Genomic DNA, 17057 nt, shown 5'->3' on the forward strand with positions numbered 1-17057 from the left:
GAGATTGAAATAAAGAATGATTACTTCTTTAACAGATAAGATGTTATTCCACTAAACTTCATCTAAAATTCACAAAAAAAAAAATAACTTGACAGTAATTTCCATCCGGAAATAAGATTCTGCATGACATCCGCTTCCGGTTTTATCTTGTTGCTTGGTGCGCGTAAACACAGGTGTTTTTACAGAAAATTTTGTTTAATTAAGTTAAGTATTTATACATGAAATTGCTCATGCCGTAAAAACAGAAATAACAAAAAGTAAAAAATGGCTACGGGTCATATTCTCCCGGGCTATGGAAACCCTGTTACTAATTTGAGAAGAGCAAAAACTGCAACTTTGCCTCTTGACAAGGCTAAACTTAGGGAGTTTGCATTGTACAATAATCCAGGTCCAGATCATAATGAATTGTTAAATATCAGAAATGAAGCAACTCGTATTTGGTCAGCTCAAGCACGCCATCCAACAACTTACAATTCACATTTTGAAGGGAAATTCTTAGATGAAGCAACACAATCACGTCCTTCATCCAGATGTAGACGAAACAAGCCACATCCACGTCAGTAAGTTAAATATTGTAGAATGCAAAATCTAATATATTTATTCTCAAATCAAACATTGTAAATCATGGTTTTACTGTGGTATGATTTCTTATCATAAATTATGAGGTATATATATTTTATCACTACACATGAAGGAACTTAATTTCTAAACTATATCTCAGTAGATACAATGTATATGGTCCCTTCGCCCTGATTCATGCTTACCCTTGTGTCTGTTTGCCCCAAAATCTGTTCACCTAGGGTCCATTCGCCGTATTTTTTTAAAATTTTTTCCATTGTTATTCATGTTTAATCACAGAATGTTTATAATTTGAATAGAGTACTAAACTTGTCAAATGTATGTTAAAGTGAACTAAAAAATCGCTGAATATTTGTATTGCTGCAACCTTCTTCGTAAATTTATTAAACTTTAATAACCGTAACATAAATATGTTTTAATGAAAGCATAAAGCAAAATTAATCCTGGGCGAACAGACTCTATCATGTCTATAGGCCAACAAACTCGGGGCGAACATGTAATCAGTACATGTCCCTGATCTGCAGGTCTAATCAGTTGGCTGATATGGCCGCAAATGTCTATAAAATTATAAAATCTAGTGGCTTAATTGAGACTGCTTATTAATAAATCAGGAATAGGAAGGACTGTTAGGGTCGACAGTTTTTTTAAGGACTACACAGTCTTCACAACGAACTTTTAGATCTATACAGGCCCGAGGCTTTATTTTTGAAAATTTTTAGTTAGATTCTGTTGGCCTGTAGATATGATTTTTACAGGCAGGAGAGCAATTTAACTAGCCTGCGCTGCCACTCAGCGTGAAGACTGCTTACATAATAAACTATTCAGGGATTAGTATAGACTGTCACTGAACTGTTATACATTTAGTAAATGGAAAACTCAGGTTTTATAGTTCACATTAAACTTTTATAGCCGTAATGTCTGTTAATGAAGAAAATTGTGCTGTATTTTTCTGATCAAGTTCTCCATTGACTAACAACATGTTAATAACAGAAACAAATATTTACCTTTAGTCTCAGATAGTTTTCAAACTGTAATGATGTCATACATTTGTCATATGAGTTAAAAATTTAAAAATGTAGATGTTAATAAAATGTACAAGGATCTACAATTCTATCATTCTATGTGACAACATATATTTATTTACAAATAACAACATAAATTAATCTAATTAACAAATTTATTTAAATGTATTTAAAGAAATCTGTCAGTCTTGGTTCTGCATTTCTATCATGTCTATTTTAATAATTTTTCATCCTACCACAAATTCAAACTTTGACTGTTATTTCATGAATTATATAATAAGAATAATTATATAGTTTCTGGGGGGAAAAGATTCATTAAGGAACAGCATTTTACCTGAAGTCTGTTAATTTACTTTAAATCATACATTATACAATGTACATGTTTTCTCTGTCTGTCCACACCTCTGATTACCGAATAAATTTGAGAATGGAAATGGCAAATATATGTGAAAGAGACCAATATTGACAGCCATATTGTATTCACTAGTACTATGTTTAAAGTTGCATGTTTGTGATGTATATTTATGTAAGATTATACCTCTCAGAAATTCATTCTCATTAAAGATAACTCAATAATCATTTCACACATACATGTAACTGAATGACAAACTCAAAATCACTCTATTGCAAGTAAGTTAAGGATTTATATTGAGTTACTATGTAATTCGATAAAATCTAAGCAGTACCGGGTAAACACCAAGAAGATATGTATTCATCCAGAAGTATTTTGGCTGTTTAAAGTCTATGATTTTTTTAAATGACTAGTTGTGCATGGTTCTAAACTATATTTGTTAAATGAAGTGTTGTATTCAGTGGTGCTTTCAGAAATACATCTTTATAATTTACTGCATCAGCCTCATTGGCAAATTTTGTTATCAAATTAATATTTTCTAATGACAGTTAAAGTTTAATTCTTGACACTCAGATTGACTCTTTTGCAGAATGTCATAAGACATTGTAACTTGTAAGAACATATCTAAATGAAAAATGTGATATTATATAATTAGGTAAATAGGTAATTATGAGAGATTCAGATTCAATATTTTATTAAAGTCTCACCACTTGTTTATAACATTATACATTCCAATATACATATAAAACATTGTGTATAACATGAAATATTGGATAACATATATAACATGTATAAAACATATTGTATAAAACTAACTGTAAAATATCATTAGCTTAAAAATACTAAAACATATACAAGTGCCATTCTATTAAGAATTATGAGAGACTATTAAGGTAAATGATTAATTATATACAATATTTTACATAATTTTAAAACTACATATATGTAAGTTTCAAAATACATCATCAGCTATATACAATGAGAGAGAAAAAAGTCAGTAAAGGCCAGAAACAGTAATTTTATAGTAGTAGTATTTATTTGATCCAATTTTTTGTATATGAAAAATAGTAAAAGTTTTAGCATTTACAACAATTTCTTAATATCACAAACAAGTCTGCAGTATAAAATATTTTGATATGTTCCTTTATTAAGAAGAAAAAAAATATTATTTATCAATTATGTTATTGAAGTGGTCTCTAAATCCAACACAATATTTAACCCTACATGTTTATTACCTGCAGTAAAACAATACCTGATTTAACCATGTGCTAACCCTACTTTAATATCCACAATAAACTATTTATCGTTTATGACCATCTTTGTTGAGTTTAAATTTCTGACAATAAAACAAAAACACCATGTAATATTTTAAAACCTATAAACAAGGAGATCAAATGATATGTTTATAAAAATCCAATCACCCTTAAAATAATTGATCATCTAGGTTTTTAATAACTGATATGTAAGATTTGAATGGATTTAAATCATCCATATAAAACATTGTACTGAGTATTATGCTTTATAAACATACCTAGAATCAATAAGGATATGAAACTAATTTAAAACAGCTTTATGCTGCATGATTAAAGACATATAAGCACTTATAGCACTGATTTATATTAAACATGTTAAATGCATTATTGGTGTTTCTTAATTAGAAGTATGTTTTAGCATTTAATTGATTTCTTGAGAGAAAAAAATCATTTTCCACTTTCAGTTTTTTATTGCATATACATTTAAGTCACGCATTTCAGTTTGAAGCAAAAAATAGGAAAATAGTCCCTTAGGCAATTAGTAAAATTCTCAATTTCACTTAGGTCATTTTTTTATTAAGTTTTTTGCTAGTTAGCTTGCAATTGGAATGAGTAAAAACAATGGTGTACAAATTTTAAAGCATGCTAAGGATTCAAAGGTTCATTTGTTTATATGTTTACATAAATTGACTGACTAGAATTATTAAAATTGTAAAAAATATCATAAAAATAAATGTATTTATTTGTATTCCAATATTCTACTACTAATATGCAAAAAAAAATACTTTTTTATATAGCATTTATGTTATTATTTGATATGACATCATTTTAACTATCCCTTTATTAAAAATTCAGAGTAGAGTATAAAAATTTTTGTACATGTATAAATTAAGCTGTTAGTTTTCTAGTTTTAATTGTTTTACATTGTCATTTTATGGGCTTTTATAGCTGACTCAGTGACTACTGGTATACGGTATAGGCTTTGCTCATTGTTGAAGACCATACAATGACCTATAGTTTAATTTCTGTGTCATTTTGGTGGTCTCTTGTGGAGAGTTTGTGGAAAGTTGTCTCTGACATTGGCAATCATACAGCATCTTCTTGTTTATTTTTAGTACATCAATTGTGTTTGTTATGTATTTAAGTCTTACGGTTTATAAAAAAGAAGAGTCAGAATATATCATTGGAACAATCAAACTTTATAGGTCTAAGAGAAACAGACAATATAAGAAAAATGATGAAACGACAATAAATAGCCTATTTAATACTGCATTTAATGTTTAAATGCAAGAATTTCTAGTTATGTTTATATGACAAGGTATCTGCAATAGCATTCACAAAAATACTGAACTGGGAGGAAAATTCAAAACGGAAAGTCCCTAATCAAATGTCAAAATCAAAAGCTCAAACACATCAAACGAATGGACAACAACTGTCATATTTGACTTGTCAGACTTGATACAGGCTTTTTCTTATGAAGAAAAAGGTGGATTAAACCTGGTAATGAAGCTAGCTATACCTCTCATTTGTATGACAGTATCATCAAATTACATTATATTGTAGTGTTCTCCCCAGGGCCTTTTATCATCATGGTAATGTGATCCTATATCTCTTGAATGTGATGCTATCTGAATTCACTCAGGTTTTCTTATAGATTATGTTGTGGATGTGATGCTATAATTTTTAGATACAAGATGGTATTTCAAATTTCCCTCTATAGCAGGATGCTATATGATATGTCTGGGGAGAATCTCTTACCTTTTGCATTCATGCTTTTTTGTTACAAATGTCATCAGTTGCTGGACTGTAATATTATATAGGTCTTGATTTCACGTTTTATAATCTACATGTAGCATTTTATGTTATTCATAATATATTATAATTGTGTTTCAGAGTGTTCCTGACCAATAGACTTCACTATATACCAGGGTATCACAATCCAGACGCTTCAATGAATAAAGATGTTTACAGAGGTAAAATATTTTTGATAATGGTAGCTTATAATGTTTATGATATTTGGAATTAGTTAAAATCAGTTAATATGAGAGGGAGACATATCTGCTTATGTACTCTTAGATATATACATTGTACATGTATACCTTGAGTACATTGTGTATCTAGGATTGTTTTCTCCCACCTATGAGAGGTATATTATGTTTTCAGTCTGTGTTTGTTTGTCTGTCTGTCCCACTTCAGGTTAAAGTTTTTGGTCAATGTAGTTTTTGGTGAAATTGAAGTCCAATCAACTTGAAACTAAGTACACATATTCCCTATCATATGATCTTTCTAATTTTAATGCCAATTTAATTTTTGACCACAATTTTACGATCCGCTGAACAACGAAAATTATAGTACTTTGAGTTGGACATCCATGTACATGTACTCTGTCTCATAATGGACACATTTTTGTTATACCTATACATGTATATGTATTTGTACAGCTGTGTTTATTGTATTTATAAATTATGCATGAAGAAACATTTTTGTAATTAAAGTTGATGCCCTCATGCCATATGAAGATCAGATGGACAGAAGACAGATCAGACAAAAGTTTGTAGCCAGACAAAGTTCACCAGCTATGAACCAGTATAAGGATCCAATGGTTAGTTATCTTACTTCTGATATTTATAGTTCTAACTTACTGAAACTGCAGTACAAAGTATGTAGTGATCCTTGTGTTGGTAAATGAGTTTGTCCATCTATCTAAACTTATGATTCGGAACCTAATCTCAAACAGTTGATTTGATTTGAATGAAATTTTGAGAGAATCTTAAATTTCCTCAAAGGATTTGCCCAACTCTTATTATTCCCATATAGTAAGACATAGACTAACATATTACCATTGTACTATAATTTTTTTTATTCCCAATCATGATTTTTAGAGTTTCCTGTTTAAAAACATGGATGATGCCATCACTGGTATAAGTAGTAGGCATCTTGAAATTGGAATTATTTTACATTTTTCATTTCAGTTCCTTTTTGCTGACTATGGAGTAAGGGTTTTACTCATTCTTGATGGCCATACAGAGTGACCTATAGTAGTTAATTTCATTGTCTTTTAATCTGAGTCTCTTGTGGAGATTTATCTCTTATTGCAATCATACAACATCTTCTTATTTTGATATCTTGAATCTGCAATTTCTCCTAAACTATACTTCAATGATATATAATTATACCCCCGCTTTGAAAAAGCGGGGTATACTGTTTAATTATACTCCCCTTTAAAAAAGGGGGTATACTGTTTCACCTCTGTCTGTCCATCAGTCCGTCCGTCCCATGAATATTTTTTTTCGTCACATTTTTCTCAGGAACTACAATGCAAGGATTTCTGAAATTTGGTTTCAGTGTTTATATAAGTCTGCTATACTGTGTGATGCATTTTGAGATTCATCACTCAACAACTTCCTGTTAACTGAACACTTGTATGATTTTACACATGATAGCCAAGTTGAAAATTTTCGTCACATTTTTCTCAGGACCTACAATACAAGGATTTCTGAAAATTGGTTTCAGGATTTATACAAGTCAGCTATACAGTGTGATGTGTTTTCAGATCTATCACTCAAAAACTTCCTGTTTACCAAACACTTGCATATTTTTACACTATTAAAATTATCCGCTTGCGGCAGGGGTATCGTCAGTGTGCAGTAGCTTGCAGTTCCACTTGTTATATATCACCTGCAATAACTGAAATGATTCAGGAATTCATTACCAAAAGCTTATTCCCTTTCTCCTTTCTAGCATTTTTTTGTTTTATAATCATACTTTTTGTTTGATAATCATGACTTTTTATATTTTCAGGGTGTCAGAGAAGAATTTGAACCAGAAGATGTATCTGCTGCAGAGGCTTGGATGAAAGTGGCTGATGATAAAAGTAATTCATTATTCAAAATCTCACAAATGTTCTTTATAAACCTTATCAACTGCTATGGGCTCATTAAACTTAAAGCATCAACTATGTGGGATTTAGTAAAAGCAAATGATGATTTTATTCTGAATAAAAACTAAATAATAAACACTAATTCAATGTTATGAATCTGTTCAATTTTACTAGAATAAATCAATACAAAAAATCTATTTAGAATGGATATATTTTGCTTGTTAAGTTGGTCTTTAAAATCTAAAAAAAGTCTGTCAATGCTACATATATATTTTCTAATGAGTTTATCCTTTAAATGTTAATAATAGAAATGAATTATTTATTTTATAGCCAGAGAAGAAAAAGACAAACTCATAAATGCATTGGAAGACCTTAAAAGAGAAACCAAAGTAGAACCACCAACATGGGTATGTATTGGGAAAGGGTTATTCAGACACAATCTCAACGTTAAAAACATTTAAACCATGAAAAACTAGTCTAGGGACTTTAATCCTCAGTCAAAGTGTGTATCAGATAACAGAATGGGAATTTTTATTCGTATAATCCTCAATTAGTTGCATTTTTCAGAATTCATAAAAATCTCACAATAATTTCCAAAATGTATACAGTAGCCCAGCCTTGATGATGCATTAAGAATGTACTGTTTTATTTAAATATGTTTGAAGTGATGTCCTCGGCAAGATTTTTTAGCAAAAACAGCCTTATTGTGAAAATGCTTTGGTTTAATTTACATGGAGAACAACTGTTGCCCCCAAACGATTTTTTGCCAGTAAATAGAGAAACACAAAATAACTGTGCAAATATCTTTTTGAGCAACAGTTGTGTTCAATATTGTTTTGAAGCATGTTCAAGTCAAATATCAAGATTTTGAGTAATTACACCAATTTACAGAATTTACTGTCATTCTATCCTGTATAATTCATGGAAGGGTACATTTATAATCCAAATAACACTGTTTGATCAACAACATTAAACTTTTAGATGTGAATATTTTAGATATATTTTTGAAACATTTTTTATTAAGAGGCAACTTGGCACCATACCTTCTGATTTTGGCACAAGCTGTTTCTAAAAACATTTTATGCAGACATCATTTAAATTTACTTGTAAAGATGTCATAATTTTCTATAACTCAGACTGATAGAGTAGAGACTTCACCAATGCCTGCAGTAACATCAGCAGTTATACCACAACCTTCACTTCATAGATGGATGAAATTTGCTGGTACTAATGGTATGTTATATGTTCATAGGAGGTTCAATAGGTCACACCATGGAAGTATTATATTGACAGGAACTCCAACGAAAAATTAGCACATTCCCATCCCACTGATTTCTTTAAGAAAATAAAAGGTTCCGACTCAGTTTGTCAAGTACGTGATAACTCCTTTGTGGGGTATCTGTGATGCCGCCTTCGCCTGTTCTTTTAACTGAAGCTGGTCTTATCACGTGATTTGATATCGATTGTCTTATCTACCTACCAATGTAAATAAACACGGAAACTCCCGTGGTTATTTGTGAATCGCCACATGAATAACAACACCTGTTTCCGTTCAATAAATGAAGAACAACGCTGAAAAGATAGAAAAAATCGGTCCATATTTAACAGAATGGCATAAGAAAATTAACTGCATTCGGAAAGAGGGCAAGCTTATTTTTAGTTTTGTTGAGTATGTTTTAATCATTGGAACTTGGAAATCGGGAAATATCGGATTATGAAAATTACATGATTCTGAAGTAGAGTGTTTGCAGAAAATAATGTGATGCGCTTGTAGTGTGCCAGATGGTGCCAGATAACTCAAATTTTAAGTTAAAGATTGTAAACTTTTATCGAGTGTTACACAAATATTTATGGTTTTCTCTATCGTAAAATGTTGTTAACTTATTTATCAAATATGTTTTAAAGACTAAAAGAGGTTAATAATTACACGCATGTGATGACCTCTACATAGCAATATCAGGTTACGAGACATGCAGATGAATTATTACACCTTTTATGATAATTCCAAAGTTGTAAACAATCTTAAACATTCAACCTAGTCCGAGATTACTCAATCTGACGTCTGACAGATTTATTTTTTACGGATGGCTTTTAATATTTCTGGATGCATTTAAAGAACGATCACCATGATGGGCCCTAAGCAGTTTAATTTTTTTTTTATCATGGAAACCAAATTAGAATTTATTTATGTGTTTAAAAAATTAACAGTTCTGAAACATCTTATACGCCGTATGCTAAGCAATTTATGTTTCTGTTTCTTGTTTAATTGCATGAAATATTTGCCATTGGACTTTCAGTAAACAATAAATCAAAATATATGATATTTTTTCGGATCAAAGCTCTTTCACCCCGTCTCCTCCCGGCCAAGGACGTATATCTAATATACGTCCTTGTCCCGGCCAACTTTTGGATTAAATTTTTGTTGGAAATTCTTTCATTAAACACTTATTAGAATATTTGTCAAAACGCGATAATAATTACTGATAAAACTTTTCCGTTTACTTTACATGAGAATTTTATGATTTTCAAGCCTAACATGCATATATGTATATAACAGTTACGCGTGTTTAGCCAACGGCTCTCTCATGAATAAAAATCTTACTATTTTAAAATTGATTGCAACTTAAACTGAAATGTTTATGGCTTGTGAGTATTTTTACTCTTCATTTTTTTTTTCTATTTTATTTGGTGAAAACAGTCGTAGGGATTTCGTTTCGTTTCTTTTTATTTGTTTTTAAGCACCAAAACCCGTAAAAACTGACATATTTGTCATTCACATGGTCGGTAAATGTCATTTCCTTGACTATTAAGTACACATCCGGTTATTTCGGTATGTTCCGTAATTACGACCATTCACGAGGTTCCAAAAATTTGATCGGAACCCATGCATCCATAAGACATGTCGAGTTAATTAACAGATACTTAACGATTTTGCAGCATCGCACTATAAACGTTTGAAGTCCGCTTGTTGGAGTTCCTGTCAATATAATACTTCCATGGTCACACCAAGGTCATTTACTCAAAATGAATACATGTATCATTAAAATTTTTAAATTCCTCATTCACAACAAACCAGTAAAAGTCTGAAACTGCCTATATCTGTACTTGACTTCTGATCATTACTCGACTACTGAGTTTTACTCGACCAGTCTGTATTGGTCTGAAATTTACTTGATAATATTCGACTGTAGTCTGAACCATACCTAACAGTCTGTCAATATTTGTATAGATAATAATTATAATCCTAAAGGCATCATCAATAATTCGAACATTATTTTGGTTAATTTATGCTTCATTCTGGAACATAAAAATTTTAGCTTTGCCCCCGATATAAAAAATCTACCAGTAAATATGTGATGCCATTGAGTAATATGTAGAAATAAGGAGATGAGCTATTCACTGAAGTTAAGATGAAGTACAATGTACATGTAATAGATAAGAGGCAACGGTACAGCCTTTAACAATGAGAACACCCATACAGTACAGTAGGCTTATACATTAAAAATGTGAAACAGTCCAGGGTTTTTTTTAATACAAAATAATGATTATTTTGAAATTCCGAATTTGATTTCATTACATTTCAGTTAATGCAAAAATTTATGGTTTGTATTCAGCATTTCTGTCTTTTTTATGCTTGAAAAATCACTGCATACAATTGTGCAAATGTATAGAAATGGTCCTGTTACAATGGTGAACAAATTTCAGTGTAAAATGCACACATATGTAATTTTCTATTTCACAGATATTTCAAAAATTTGACGGATTTTTAGTAAAATCAAACTTAATTATCTTCCCTTGAATTGGCATGTATAAGCAAAATTTATCTTCTTATCTTAATTCATTAATAAAATATATTTAAGGGAATATTTTAGAAATGTACGGCTAGAAGATGATAATCAAATTAAGGTTTTTTGTAGCTGGTTTCAAGTTTTTTAAAAACACCTGAAGGTATATAGCAACAAATCTAAGATGTCAGCATTGATGTTCAATTATACCTCTGTTTATCTGCATTGTGAAATTCGCATAATTAATATTCATTTACATTTTTAAAATAATCTTACTCATATCTGGAAGTTCTTTTTGTAAGATCTGAAAAATAATTATTATTGAAAAAGGGAGATAACTCAATAAATTTTCTAAATCTTTTAGGAATGTAGAGAACATTATAAACATTATTTTCAGCATGTCAACTGATATTTGTTTATTGTGGGATTTCTTATAAATTAGAAGATATTTCCCTGTTTAAACAGCACTTTGACATAACAATATTTCACTTTTTACAACAAAACCATTCATCATGGTCATGTCTAAACCTTTTTTAAACTACTATAGCCAGTTTATCTAGAACTCATAAAAAATGTACCCTCTTGAAATCAATATTGTTCAAGAATCATTACACACAATTATTTCAATTGCATCTCAGCAAATATGGGTTTCAACATGATGTGAACTTTTAAAAACATTGCAGTTGTTAATATTAAATAGAAAGGAAGAATGTAAGAAATTTGATTAACATGTGAATGGTTCAAAAAAAGAACTTATATAAGAATTTATAGAATATAAAATCCTTCCAGATAAAACTAGCAGGTAAGTTTTGTTGTTGATGTATCATATCCGGAACACCTTTTAGTAATTTAAATCTACATTTGCATGAATTTTTCCAACGATTTGCATGAAAAGGATTACACTGATTGTCAAAGTGTTAAAAATATTTATGGTAGCAACTACAATTATTCAGCTTTACTTTCCTGCACTGTGGAATGCAAATTATATATTTCTCACCATTGAAAACGAAGGTTCCATATATCACTGAGTTTATTTCAGAAAATTTTTAAAATGTACTGTTTGGACTTAAAAATTTACCTTGATTTATAAAACGGGAGAAAAAAGGTACATATGTAAAAAATATCAAATTTTTACATCTCTAATGCAACAACTTTTTTATACGACCCAAATAATGATGTGTAGCTTTCACTTGTCTACTATTTCCTAACCCGATTGCTCTCAGTAAAGCCTGTTTTAATTCAAGCCATAATTCAATACCTGATCTTATCACACATAAAGACTGTCATATATTTAATTTAAAAACATAACTTGCAGGTCAATAATATGAAGGGGGAAAAAGACTCTTTTTCATATCTTTATATTGTATTCAATTGCTGATCACAGTATAATAATGCAGTCCAAACTCATATCTTAAAAATCTAAGTAAAAAAATAGGACAGTTCTATAGAGCTGTATTATTTTTACTTTTTAAATGAAAGATCTAAAAGGATAAAAAGAACTAATTTATTTAGTTGTTTCATATGAGCCTGATTTATCATTATTCTAAATTCATTAGTTCTAAAATCACTCTGTCTCATTTATATACAATTAAAAATTTGCAGTTTGTGCATGTAACTTCATTTTTGCCAGGTTCTCATCCATTTTGTTTATACTAACTATGCACATTTCAACAACTTAAAATATGCCTAGGATTTGGAGTGTGTTTCTAAAGATTTGTGCATTAATATGAGACTATAAAATTTCAAAGGATTAAGTTATTTTATCTTAATGCTATTTTCAGAAAACGCCAATCTTCAAAGAGTTTTACAGCAAATAAGAAGTGAGAAAATGATGGGAAGTCCATCTTCATCTAGAGTTGGCAGTAATACATCATTACGACAAAGACGGAGGCAAGATATGATTTCAATGAGAAAAGCTGTCAACCCAACATTAACTCGTGGAGAATTCCAAATGCATCCTGAATGGCCTCCTTCTATACCTCATCATTGGTTTCCATAGTAACTTAAATTTTAGATTAGTTTAATGTATTAATTATGCAAATTTTAAATTGTATGCAATTTTTTTTAAATTCTACAGTTGTTACTTACAAAGTTGTTAAGACAGTTTTTGTTACCGATTTATTTTCTCTAAGTCATTTTGATATTTTATAGATATACTTGATTGTATGAAGGATTTAAACTGTTGACTCATTCATATGAAAAAAGGTATTATGTAACTATATTTACATATATACACATACATGTCTAAACTGAAAACAATGTTCAAACCAATGATTTTGCTGGATAAAAACCACAATTTTATATGTGTGCATGCAAAACAAATTTCTTGGTAGAGGGGTCTTAAGAGAACAAACACCATTTATATACATATGTGAGGTCTTAATTATTAGTTCTAAGATAACTACAACTTATTATTAAGTTGAAAATAATTATTAGATTTGGTACAAAGATGTATAGAATTAGGTTAAGCACCATGTGATAGCCAATGAAAGCAATGCAAACTAAGGTTTTAAAGTTTAAAAATAACAGTAATATGCAATCGGTTTGAAAAAGCAGTTTGCTTCATATCTTTTAGTTTGGAATACTTGATGTGAATTATCTCAGTGTATCTGGGGGGATGTTTATATTCAACAATATTACATGTTATAGTATATATCAGAATAATGGTATTCTCTTTTATTTGGGTTGGAGTGCCTTACTTTTTATTCGCCAAAAGTTCTAAAAATAAGGTTTTTTTTTGTTTTTATATATTTGGGTTTTGTACTTGTTAGGGTTCATAGGAACAGTTGGGTAGGAAATCCACTTAAACATGTATTCTGCCTTAAAAAGAAAATGATACAATTTTGACTATTTTAATAAATGTGTATATACAGATTGGTTTTTAGCAACCCTTTGTTATCTGTGTATCCAATATCATTTAAGATTTTTCAGATTTTCTTTTTTATATTTGAGAAACAAATGATTTTGAAAAATATTTGGTATGAAATATAACAATGGGACTTAAAATTTGAAAAGTTATGATCTACAGCAAATAATTTGAGGGTCATATATTTTTCCATTGAAAAATTGTAAGTTATAATTTTATGCGTAATAATTATTGAATGTATATTCTCCCTTCCATCTTTTAAGATATATATATATTATGAATTAAATAATCTAGTGCCTTACCACACATTTTACAATGAATATGCACTTTTAAATTTTTTATGGCAAATGTTATACCTGTAAGCCTTATTAAATATGCAAATATATATTACGCTAATTAACTGTTAAGGGAACATTTAATTTTTCGCTGTTTAACACTTAAATGTCTACCTTTAAACAGTTTAAACATCTCTGTTTCCACATAAGATGAAAGTGAATTTCCCTTTTTAAAAGTATTCAGAATATTGTTTTATGACCTATAGTAAATATGTCTTATGTTATCATTGTTATTCAATCATAGGCTTATGTTGTAAGGATATACCATAGTACAGTATTATATTAATGATATTGTAATGCCCCTTCCACTGCAGAGGGGTATGCAGTGTTTTCTAGCATGACTGTCTGCCCGTATATTTTCGAAATTAATTTCAGTTCCCTTCCTTTATTTTGCCTCAACCAAATTACCACAAAAAAAAAAGATCAAGTTCAAATTTGGTTGGCTTCACTTTTTTGCTGTTTTAGAATATGCTTCTTTATAAAAGGAAAATTTGCTATATTTTTGTTTGCGCTTTCTCACTTTAGTTTGCCTTTAACCAAATTTTATGAATCTTGAGAAATAATATCAAGTTGGAATTAAGGTGGCATCACTTAAACAGTTCTCCAGTTATGTCCCTTTATAACGTTATATTTAGATACTTGTTGTAATGGTGTTTCAAATTTAATCACAGTTTTGTTTGCAGTTCAATGTATTGTTATTGTTTTTGCTAGCTTATATAGATGAAAAACTATGGGTTTCATTTGTTTCTTCGTTTAATAATCAAGAATTTAATAAGGTTTATAAAACCACTATATGTATCTGTGATATATTTTTAGATTTTATGTATTTTTAAAATATTTTAAAACAGACCAATTGTATATTTTTTGTAATATGTATTTTGATATGAGTTCATGTCTTTGACATTTGTTTGTTATTTTTGTGATAATTTTGACTAGTTCTTCCATTGGTAATCTGTTTAGATGACAATATGCTAGATATTAAAATAGCTTTAACATGTTTATTTTCTTGTTTTGTTTCTTTGTTTACAATGTTAGTTTTCTCGTTTGAATTGTTTTACATTGTCTTATTGGGCCTTTTATAGCTGACTATGCGGTATGGGCTTTACACATGGTTGAAGGCCGTACGGTGACCTATAGTTGTTAATGTCTGTGTCATTTTGGTTTTTTGTGGATAGTTGTCTCATTGGCAATCATACCACATCTTCTTTTTTATATGACATATTCTATGATACTGTTCACACAAAACATATATATTCCTGAATACTGTTGTACCTGAAGTAGAACTTGGCAATAGGCCAACTCATGCCTATAATAATTAAGGAAATGCCGTGTGATTGTCAATGAGACAACTATCAGTTAAGTTGAAATGAAGTGGATGTAGGCAACACAAACAATGAGAAAACCTTAAGTCGGCTATAGAAGACCCTGACTTGAAAAATAAGAAACAATTCAATTGTGAAAACTAACGGCCTAAATAAAATGCTAAACTGAGCGCAGCCTGATACGACCTCAGAGGTCAAACCCTGAACAGTTAGGGCAAATTTGGACACAAAATTCAAGCTTGATACTGTCTGAATTTGGATTGAGATCAAATTTTTGACATGATATAGGTTTCTGACACAAAATTAATGCGGTCAAAGATCTTACAAATCTATTGCGCAATACTATGCAATTTAAGATTTCTTCTTGAAACTTTACAAAAATTCGAAATTTGAAATATTTAAAAAAAAAAAGAAATGAATCCCTTAAAAAAAACTTAGAGCAATAACCCAAAAACTGAATCCCAGCCTTTCCTTTGTAGTATGGAACCCTGTAGTACAGTTTCTTATATTTTCAAAAACAAAAATACATACAATATTCTATATTTTTTACACATTTTACATCAAAGTCCTTTGATGGTTTTACATCTAATAAAATTGAGAATGGAAATGGGGAATGTGTCAAAGAGACAACAACCTGACCATAGAACAGACAACAGCAGAAGTTCACCAATAGGTAAAGTCTTTTTCCATGCAAGATTGATAGATTTCACAAATATGTATATGATGTATTTATGCCTGCAGTTTTAATAGCAACTGATTAATGTTGAACCACAATTATAACTGATAGTCTCTTTGAATATAAGTCGATTACCAATGCATTAATAATAAATAACCTCAATGTGATGCCTAGAATCAGAACCATTTTCATAACACTATTTATCTGAATTCATGATTCATCTATTGTAGCAGATTATGGATTACTTGATGATACATTTAATCAAATCAGTATGGCTTATAATGGTCTTTATTTGACTTTTTGTAAAGAGTTTCTGATGAGTCTTTAGTAGACAAAATGAATGTTTGGCACACAAAATTTGAATCCTAGTATCTGTAATGACTATGTTTATATGCACTTTAAATAAAGTTAAACTTTGTAAAGAATGACCATCAACTTATAGTAGTTTATGAACTCAGATTATTTTTACTGACATGGAGCACCAAAGTCTTCTCTTTGTTTCTCACTGCTTATAAATAGTATTTCAAAAACAAGCAAAAGCACAAAAACTTAACATTAACCAATGAACAATGAAAGTGAAGATTATCTATACACCATATATAGTCAACCTTCTGCATAAAGCATTTGAAAAACAGACCAAAACACAAGAAAAATGCTTTGCTAAGCGCAGCCTGATACGACTGCAGAGGTCAAACACCAAACAGTTGGGGCAAGTTTAATACTGTCTAAATTTGGATTGTGATAAAGTTTTTGACATATGATATAGATTTCTGACACAAAATAAATTTGGTCAAAGATCTTAAAAATCCATTATGCAATACTGTGCTATTGCTTGATGCTGTTCAATTAAAGATATCTTCTTGAAATGTTTTAAAAATTTTGGAGAAAAAATTATAAACCACCCCCAAAAATTTGGGGAAAGAAATCCCCCCTCAATCTTTTTAACCACATCCCCTTGGAGTAATTACCCCCTTACTCAATCCCAGC

At 30.0% G+C, this 17057-nt stretch overlaps 2 protein-coding genes across 11 annotated transcripts in view; one reads left to right on the forward strand and one right to left on the reverse strand.

Annotated features, from left to right (window-relative positions):
- The window catches only part of LOC139484867 (exocyst complex component 1-like), a 103673-nt gene extending 103529 nt beyond the window's left edge, over nucleotides 1-144 (reverse strand). For 7 of the 10 annotated variants that reach the window (XR_011655180.1, XR_011655179.1, XM_071268877.1 and 4 more), the window contains exon 1: nucleotides 94-130. Coding sequence is in view for 5 of the 10 variants with exons in the window: in XM_071268877.1 (XP_071124978.1) it covers nucleotides 94-130 (37 nt within the window). In the remaining 5 variants the exon portion in view is untranslated. Of the gene's footprint in view, nucleotides 1-24 lie in introns of all 10 variants that reach the window. The other 3 variants (XM_071268885.1, XM_071268882.1, XM_071268879.1) reach the window with 2 other exon arrangements.
- Nucleotides 121-15073, forward strand: LOC139484871 (uncharacterized). The gene is made up of 7 exons (XM_071268888.1): nucleotides 121-560; nucleotides 5100-5179; nucleotides 5702-5808; nucleotides 7008-7080; nucleotides 7417-7493; nucleotides 8223-8319; nucleotides 12653-15073. The coding sequence occupies exons 1-7, from the start codon at nucleotides 265-267 to the stop codon at nucleotides 12868-12870; spliced, it is 948 nt and encodes a 315-aa protein (XP_071124989.1). The 5' UTR covers nucleotides 121-264; the 3' UTR covers nucleotides 12871-15073.
- The last annotated feature ends 1984 nt before the right edge of the window (nucleotides 15074-17057 follow it).

The sequence above is a fragment of the Mytilus edulis genome, chromosome 8 (assembly GCF_963676685.1).
Source record: "Mytilus edulis chromosome 8, xbMytEdul2.2, whole genome shotgun sequence".
Lineage (NCBI taxonomy): Eukaryota > Metazoa > Mollusca > Bivalvia > Mytilida > Mytilidae > Mytilus > Mytilus edulis.

Bases quoted from the DNA above. Each gene is read 5' to 3' on its own strand.
- LOC139484871 (XM_071268888.1), top strand. From the start codon at position 265: ATGGCTACGGGTCATATTCTCCCGGGCTATGGAAACCCTGTTACTAAT. The intron at 5,809-7,007 runs GTTAGTTATCTT...TTATATTTTCAG, and splicing joins ACCAGTATAAGGATCCAATG to GGTGTCAGAGAAGAATTTGA. The intron at 7,081-7,416 runs GTAATTCATTAT...TTTATTTTATAG, and splicing joins GAAAGTGGCTGATGATAAAA to CCAGAGAAGAAAAAGACAAA.